The 7,997-nt window shown below is 36.4% G+C and overlaps 1 protein-coding gene across 1 annotated transcript; it reads right to left on the bottom strand.

Annotated features, from left to right (window-relative positions):
- Window positions 1–2,814: 2,814 nt before the first annotated feature.
- Pka-C1 (Protein kinase, cAMP-dependent, catalytic subunit 1) lies at window positions 2,815–6,924 on the bottom strand. Its single transcript, XM_088038130.1, has 2 exons — window positions 5,490–6,924; window positions 2,815–3,335 (listed from the first exon to the last, which is right to left on the bottom strand). The coding sequence occupies exon 1, from the start codon at window positions 6,561–6,563 to the stop codon at window positions 5,502–5,504; it is 1,062 nt and encodes a 353-aa protein (XP_087894256.1). The 5' UTR covers window positions 6,564–6,924; the 3' UTR covers window positions 2,815–3,335; window positions 5,490–5,501.
- Between the last annotated feature and the right edge of the window lie 1,073 nt (window positions 6,925–7,997).

Below are 7,997 nucleotides of genomic sequence, written 5' to 3'. Positions count from 1 at the left end.
TCTACGGCAAATAATTAAACTCAGTTCTGCATCATTCTTATTTTTTATCACGACGTAACAAAACAAATTCCGCAAGCTGTCCAGCATCAAAATTAGAACGGAAAACTCACTATATAGCGCACGGTCTGGTCTATTATTAGAGACTCATCGACATCATAACAGTTGTAGGTTGAAGCACCTGTTGTCACCATAAAACACGTGAAAATTTCTTTTTAAATCGCTTATAGCCACATTCGATATTTCAGGTTTGTTTACATCTTGCAGTTATGTTTAACGTATGTAAGTCTGGCGTCTGTTTATTTGGTTTTCTGTGTTATTATAATGATTCTGTAATCAAAAATGATTCACCAGTTCACAAGCAACAGATTTGGAAAGAAATGGATTTGCACTGGGCGTCCATAAGGCATTGCTTTTACATACAGATTATTGTTAAAATGGCTACAAAAATATGTTTTTCAAATTAAAAATCAAAGAAAATGCAAAGATGGAATAAATACGCTTTAATTTAAACTAAATTTCTGCAGTCTGCGGGTGACTCGACAAATATGTGGGGAAATAGGTTTTAAAAACTAACGAGTTCTGCCACCAGTATAAGTATAATGGCGACACTTTTTCAACATTTCATGACTTTTTTTAATTAAAGTGTTTTGTAATCAATAATCTGCATCTGAGTGTAGCTATAGCTATAATAATAATACGTGGATAAATCAATTGCCTACCTACACAAACAATAATAAAGATTCCATGCACGATTTACGTTAAACTATTGAAGAATGCGCATTGTACCAAACGATAAAAATATAATGATAACACTATTTATAACCTCCATTGAAATCAGCATTATTCTTAAATAGACCCCCACACATCCACGTGACATAAATTATCGTTACTATTTATTCTTAGTAGCGATAAAATCGATCACTCTGAATAATTTAAAAGTTTTCAACTTTATAATGTGTTTGCTTTATTTGGTTCTAAGCACCAGTTATTTACGATAATCTTGTGAAAGACAAGATGCGTGTCATGCCGCTATCCATTTTGGTACACCTGAAATAGATCGTACAATGTCCTGTTAACTGTTTCAACTAGCAAAAATGAAAATAATTCCACTCGGAGCTGAATAAACTCGTTACATACGGGAACGGGTCTTATGTAAATATATCTTGTAAAGAAAGGTCTTGAATAATTTAATAGACGCTAATTTAACTGAAAAGCTACGTAGAAAGGGCACGTGGCTTAGCTCTGAACAAAATCAAGTGAGCAAAGATTGTACCACGTGGGTTTTTGATTGTGGAGGTGGACCTCATCTCAGGCTGATCCTAATGAACACAAAACAAACGTCAGTTTAAAAATTCGATGTCACTATAAATTTAAAAACAAATCATTGAGTTATTCAGATGGTAATCCTGTTCGATCCTCCATTCTCTTACCTTTTCAGTTGTTTGTGTAACAAGGCAATAAAACCCATTTTTATCGCGACTGTAAATATGCCAAGTCAAATAATCGATAGATTAATAAAAACAAAAGATTAATAACACGGTTTGTTATGGTGGTCAAAAATTCTAAGGCGAATCCTACACAACGAGAAGTGTATGCCTTGACAGAATGACCCAAATTCCTTGACGCTTATTACAGTGGTCGGAATATTCGCAACATGACATGAAAATAAGTTGAATGGATAGAAATCTGTCTAAAAAAGGACAAAACTTCCATTACAGGCTGAAGGGTGTGTGTACGAATGTAAACGTAAATCCTCTTGATTGATGTAGTAAAGAGAGAAATGAAAGTCGTGAGATAGGATAGTCTTTGTTTTATTCCTTAATTTGTTCAAAACAACATTTTAAAACTGGTTTTTAAAGAACAGCGCGCTAAATGACAATATTTCATAGGTAGCATTAGTTAGAGGACAAAAATCTATACAGGTAAACTCAACATGATACAACAAACATAAAAATCCACATCCTCTGCAAAACATTTCAATTTCTGATACATTAATAACGTACTCCTTACTGATCGACTATGAACGTCCAGTATGAGGTCCGGGTAACGTCCAACTTTGACAACAGAGGAACAAGTAAAAACGATGAATTTAGAATATTTATCGATGCGTCTGAAGCAAACGCACCCTCGCTACACGAACCCCATAATAAGGCCTATAGCTAAGATAAAATGTACACATGTGTTTCCAATTCCTATAAAGGCTATCTACTATGACCGATCAGCGCATTTGGACACAACGGGACTTATAAAGCACAATTACTTATCAATTATAATAATATTAATAACCATGAAGAGCGGTGTGTGGATCGATGGAGTGACAGTGTAATGAAGTACATACATTTACATACTCTAGAAGCACTTGCAGTCGGATTCTAACGATTACATGATGTACAATGGAAAGGAACAAACGCCGAAGGTCGGTTTCATAGCTCCCTTTCATACTCAAATCGCACATCGAAACAAAGCCGTGATTTAGGAAATTCATATTTACAACAAGTCGAAAATATCAATGAATGGCAGATGGATGTACAGTAACCGACAAAACGAGCGTTGCGCCACAAAAAATCGAATTGACTACCATTATAGAGTTAATTAAATCAAAATCCCATAAGCCGCCCATTTGAAACCCAAATTTCGAATTGATTACCATCCCACGTGCGTTGCATAACGATAGGTGTGACGCGACACCAATTCTGCCAACAACTTTACAAAAACCCGTGAAAATCGAGGGTGCATCCAACCTCTGTAGGCTGTGCGGCGCATAACCGATTTGACCCCTTGGAAAAATCCGTGGAAGAGACCTTGAACTGCACTGTCGTCCCTAATCACAATGCAACCGAAATAGTTAAAGGAGTAGGAGAGGAGTGTTATTACAGTCTGTTTTATAAATAAAGACGTGTCGCCTACTTACAAATTGCATTGTCTCGGGACGAACCAATTCTTAAACACTGTATAAAGCTATTTTCGCAAAGCACCAAAAACAGGTAATGTAAAATTAACTACACTAAAAATAGGTACATACATACATGGGCGATGGAACACATCCATAAACAAAACATTGACTTACAAACTAATTGACAAAATATGGCAAAAAAAACCGCATACACATGTTCAAAAAATAAATGTAGCCTTTATTTACACGGTACTATTGGTGTTTTCTTCCAAGGAAATATCACAAAATCATTCTCGTCCAACAAAAAATGGTGGGATACAGAAAAGAACCAACACTTCACTCACGGCAATAAATATAATTAAGATGAAGGATTCTGTGCGAACACTTCAAAAGTCACTACGTGTTGTGTGTCCTGAATCCCGAATTTTTCCTGAATCCCTAGCTGAAACGAGAACATTTATTAGACACGCAGTGCACGATTAAAAAACATTAAATAACAAGCAATTAGGTGGTTCTTTTCTGCAGCCTTCTAGCTTTGGCACCAAAGGGAAATTCAAAACCAACCAAATCTGCCCGTTTCTAGTTTAAAGTGTCACCTAGTTATTCAATTTAATCTTTTTAGTACCCACGCAATTCTTCCTGTCCCCAAAATTCCAACGATTTCACAAAAATTCGCGTCAATCATTTCTATCAACGTTTGCATAACCGTCATCGTTACGTACTTATAAAATTAATATTAAGTTGGTCGTGAATACATGTTTTACTATGCTATTTTTAATCAACCTACTGAATACCAGTTTCTAGTACCACAAACCCTGTTCGTATTACATTACGATTTCACTTTAACACATTTTATTAGAATGATGAAATCTGTTTACTATTATATCGCTAAACTAGCCCAACACTTTTTGCGCAAGAGTTCTATTAATATTATTATAAAATATCAATAAAAATAGATGACTAGTCCTTTTCGATTGAAAATTTGCATAAATAGATCTGCAAATTTGCGCATTTCTGTTTTGCATTGGCGTAGAAGGTTTCGCTACAATTTCCATACATTTTTACATAGTTCAAAGTACACCTTTGGAAAGCGAAGGCCTCTCTTTTATGGATTTTTAAAGACTAAATGCCACAAGACAGGAAGGCATCGAAGAATTGGAAAATTTCGTCTAACTACGGTCAAGCTAGAAATTTTTATTAGAATTTGCGCGTGAGAAGATATATAAGTTTGTAGGATTGTCGTACAAAATTTGATCGGAAAAGTCCTCCATCACTTTCATCGCTCATTTTCGTTGTTTCGAAATGCCTCTCACATTGTCGTGACCACTTCACGTTTTATAGTGTTGAGGCCTCATTTTACAGTTGAATAAAGCATAACTTTTGTTCTCCGGATGATCAGCTTGAAAAAAAAATTTAACCCAAAATTTGTTCATTTCTCAAGTGTTACCGAACTCGAGGTCAAAAAAATGGCACGTTCCTATTGGAATTTATCACAAAAATTCATCAACCAAAGACACGTTTTAATTGTCTTTTTGTGTCAACTTGGCAGCGAATTTTTCACTTCTATATTAGTACACCTGAGCTTAAAATTTCACAAAGAAAATTTGGCAGTATTCAGTTTTTTTACCAAACCTCACGATTCGGAAAAAATGAGGCTGACGTAAGTAATGAAGGACTTATCCAGGTAAAAAACGATCAAGTTTTATCTTAATACATGAAAAGATAGACTACAAAGAAAAGATCTCAAAACTAATCAGCTGCTGTAAAAATAAAACCAAACATGTCATTATTAAAAAATCCTACAAATGTAATTGTCCAATTACCGTTGACTTTATGGATTATCGAGTAATTTATCGCTCGTGTCGACCTTGGGACACCTGTTTTAGTTGCACCTTACAGTTATTTTTTGAACATCTCGCTTCTTTTAGGTTATAAATAAAATATCATTCAGATCATTCAAAAATGTTATCTACACAGATAAAGGGTTGCCTCGTCTATGTTACATAATTATTATTAAGCTGTCAAACATTTTGTTCAGAAAATAAAAAGATTGTTTTTTTCCAACTATTTATATTGTGTTTTGTATACATATAATTTATAATAACAACAATACGTATAGTGACTACATAGTAGTGACTAGGAAACACGTTTGGGTGCCTAATTGAAAGTAAAATGCTTTGTCAGCTTACTAACAAATAATGAATCAGAGTCTGGAAGTTAACGTGACACAGGCAATTGTCGTCGGAGGTCTTGATCTTACAATATTAAAAAGATGGGTTTGTACCATAATGCGAATTCACAGCTTAGATTGGGCACTCTGCACTCTTAAAAGTGTGAAAAAAAAAGAAGAAAATGCCCACTATTTAATGTAAATAGTGCAACCTAACCCGGCTATTATACAATATTTACAATGACTAAAAAATAAAATTACAATAAAATATAATACACTAAAATCTCCATCACATAATACTTGTATAGGATTCGATGAGTCCCCCGTGTTAAATAGAAATGAAGTGAGAGGGTGCAGAGTTGCCAACCTTACAAACACAGGGCTGGAAGTCCGTCAATAGCCTGAGGAAATGGCAAGGCTACTTACACATAAAAAAATTCAGAACTCCGCGAACTCCTTGGCGCACTTCTCTGTCGACGATATACGCAACGCTTCTTCTTCGTAATCGTCGAAATTGCTGGTATCCCCAGGTCCTTTGCATCTCGGTATAAACGGTGCTTCTATCTTCTTTTGGAAAATCGCGATCCAATCAGTGGATGCAAACCATTTGTGACCTTTGATATCGTTTACACCGGCTTTAAGATTACCATAACGCTTAGTGAGGTCCACCTGGAGGAGGTTGCGCAAGAGATCCTTTAAATCTGAACCAAAGTGTGAAGGAAAACGCACTTTTCCAGAGACAATTTTCTCATATATCTGAATAGGTTGGTCGGCGAAAAATGGAGGATATCCTGCAGCCATTTCATAGACCAGCACTCCAAGCGCCCACCAGTCCACTGCCTTGTTATACCCCTTGCTGAGGATGATTTCAGGAGCGAGATACTCGGGGGTTCCGCACAGAGTCCAAGTGCGCCCCTTGACTCTCTTCGCGAAGCCAAAATCGGTGACTTTGAGGTAACCCTGGGAGTCGATTAGCAGATTCTCTGGTTTCAGATCTCTGTAAATCAGATCTAGGTAGTGCAAGTATTCGAAAGCAAGCACGATTTGGGCCGCGTAAAATCTCGAATGCGGCTCAGAGAAGCGTCCGACCTTCCTCAGGTGTGAGAACATCTCACCTCCGGGCACATACTCCAGCACCATATACAGGTTAGAATTGTCTTTGAAATGAAACCGCAGACTCACGAGAAACGGGAAACTGATTGCCTGCAAAATGCGCTTCTCGTTGAGGGTGTGCTCCACCTGTTTCAGCTTCACCACCTTCTGCTTATCAAGGATCTTCATGGCATAATATTCCTTTGTGGGTTTGTGTTGGACGATCATAACACGGCCAAAAGACCCCGTTCCCAGAGTCTTAATACGCTCGAAGTCGTCCAAAGACGCAGTGTTAGTCGGGTTCTTTTTCCATTTCTCCTCGAAATCCTCCTTCGCCTGATCCAAAAACTCCTTCACGCTCTCGGCGGAATCGACCTTTTTGTTCGCCGTAGCGGCATTGTTGCCCATGGTTTGGACTTTTAAACCTTCCAGGGCTTCGAGTTGATTTCTACACCCCGCCTGAAGCACCAAGGATGATCTCGGATGCAAGAGCGGATGTCGCGAGTCGTCCTGTGTCAACACGATCCGTACACACACATTTCTGTTTCAAGTTTCGTTATCTTTGGCTATTAAAGACGCACTATTGAGTCACAGCCACTGATTAGACAGATAAAGATGCAACGCAAAAAGTAAATACACCGCGATAATACGTGTAAAAACCACTGATCAAACGATAAAATGGCTACCAGAGTGCCCAGATTTTCACTTCATTTGGAGATTGAAGCTCAGCCACTCGGTCGCAAGTCAATTACAAACTTGACGTCATACGCAACAGAGGGCCCCACCGCACAGATGATAAATGGGGGCCGGCGCGGACAAACGCAGAACCCGCAAAAGCCGCGACATTTGAACTCAAAAGTGCTGCAGAGAAGCAAATTTTTAATTCTGGTTTATAAAAACTTACCAATATTCCAGAATTCAAATTAACACTAACCTCACAATCACAATTAACACTTTCAGCTTAAAATGACGTTTTGACGTAAGGCAAAGCCAACCTTGCAAAACTACCAAGATTTTTTAAAATTAAAATTAATATACAGAGTAAAATTACAATAAAAAATTGATTGTCAGTGAAAAATTTGTCAGTACCAAAATACATCTACAGAAGGTTTTACAATAATAAACACGCACAACACATTTAAAAAAAATAATAAATAGTCACGCAACCAACAATACACTAAAATGTTATTGTTGCCAACATTTAAAATTCTTAGGCTTCAAAATTCCATGTTTTTTATTTTAAAAATAAATTTACTGAGTTTAAAGGCTTTATTAATTTCTCAAAACTAATTTCAAACTTATTAAAAATTACATATATTTAAAAGCTCGGAGCTATCAAGTCATCTGTGCTCAATTAGTAATTATTAATTATTACTTTTTTGTGGCTTGCGCAATTTGAATGACATTAAAGCCTGCAAAGATTTTACTTTTTTTATCTACCTGACAATTATTTAACCTTTAAAGAAATGCTGAGGCATGCATGAGTTCTTTGTTCAGGATTTATCTACAGAGCATCTCTAAAATTTACGAATTTATAATTTAAATTATGTTGGTAGACAATCTGAAAATGCTTCTAAATATGAAAATTGTTAAATAAACATCCAGCACTGCTGCCAATATAAAAAATTAATACAAAGCCTTCTAATCATCGCTTCTATATTAAAAAAACACACTTATTTCTTTAAGTTCAAAAATATTTTGCGTACTTGAGAAATTAAAACAATTCAGTTCAGTCGTGACTGTTCAAAAGTGAAAATTTATCCTCATTCAGCTAAAAGTCGTGTCAAACTTTAAGCCGAAGGAAGTCACGATCACGAAAAGTCCATCTTGAATTGGGTCTGG

Source organism: Gnatocerus cornutus, chromosome 6 (assembly GCF_029298725.1).
Source record: "Gnatocerus cornutus isolate USDA-ARS CGAHR chromosome 6, icGnaCorn1.1, whole genome shotgun sequence".
In the NCBI taxonomy this organism is placed as follows: Eukaryota; Metazoa; Arthropoda; class Insecta; order Coleoptera; family Tenebrionidae; genus Gnatocerus; species Gnatocerus cornutus.
Note: the sequence above shows the minus strand (reverse complement) of the source record. Positions and strands in the feature narration are given on the sequence as shown.

Excerpts from the sequence above, each read along its gene's own strand:
- Pka-C1 (XM_088038130.1), bottom strand. The coding sequence starts at position 6,563 with ATGGGCAACAATGCCGCTACGGCGAACAAAAAGGTCGATTCCGCCGAG.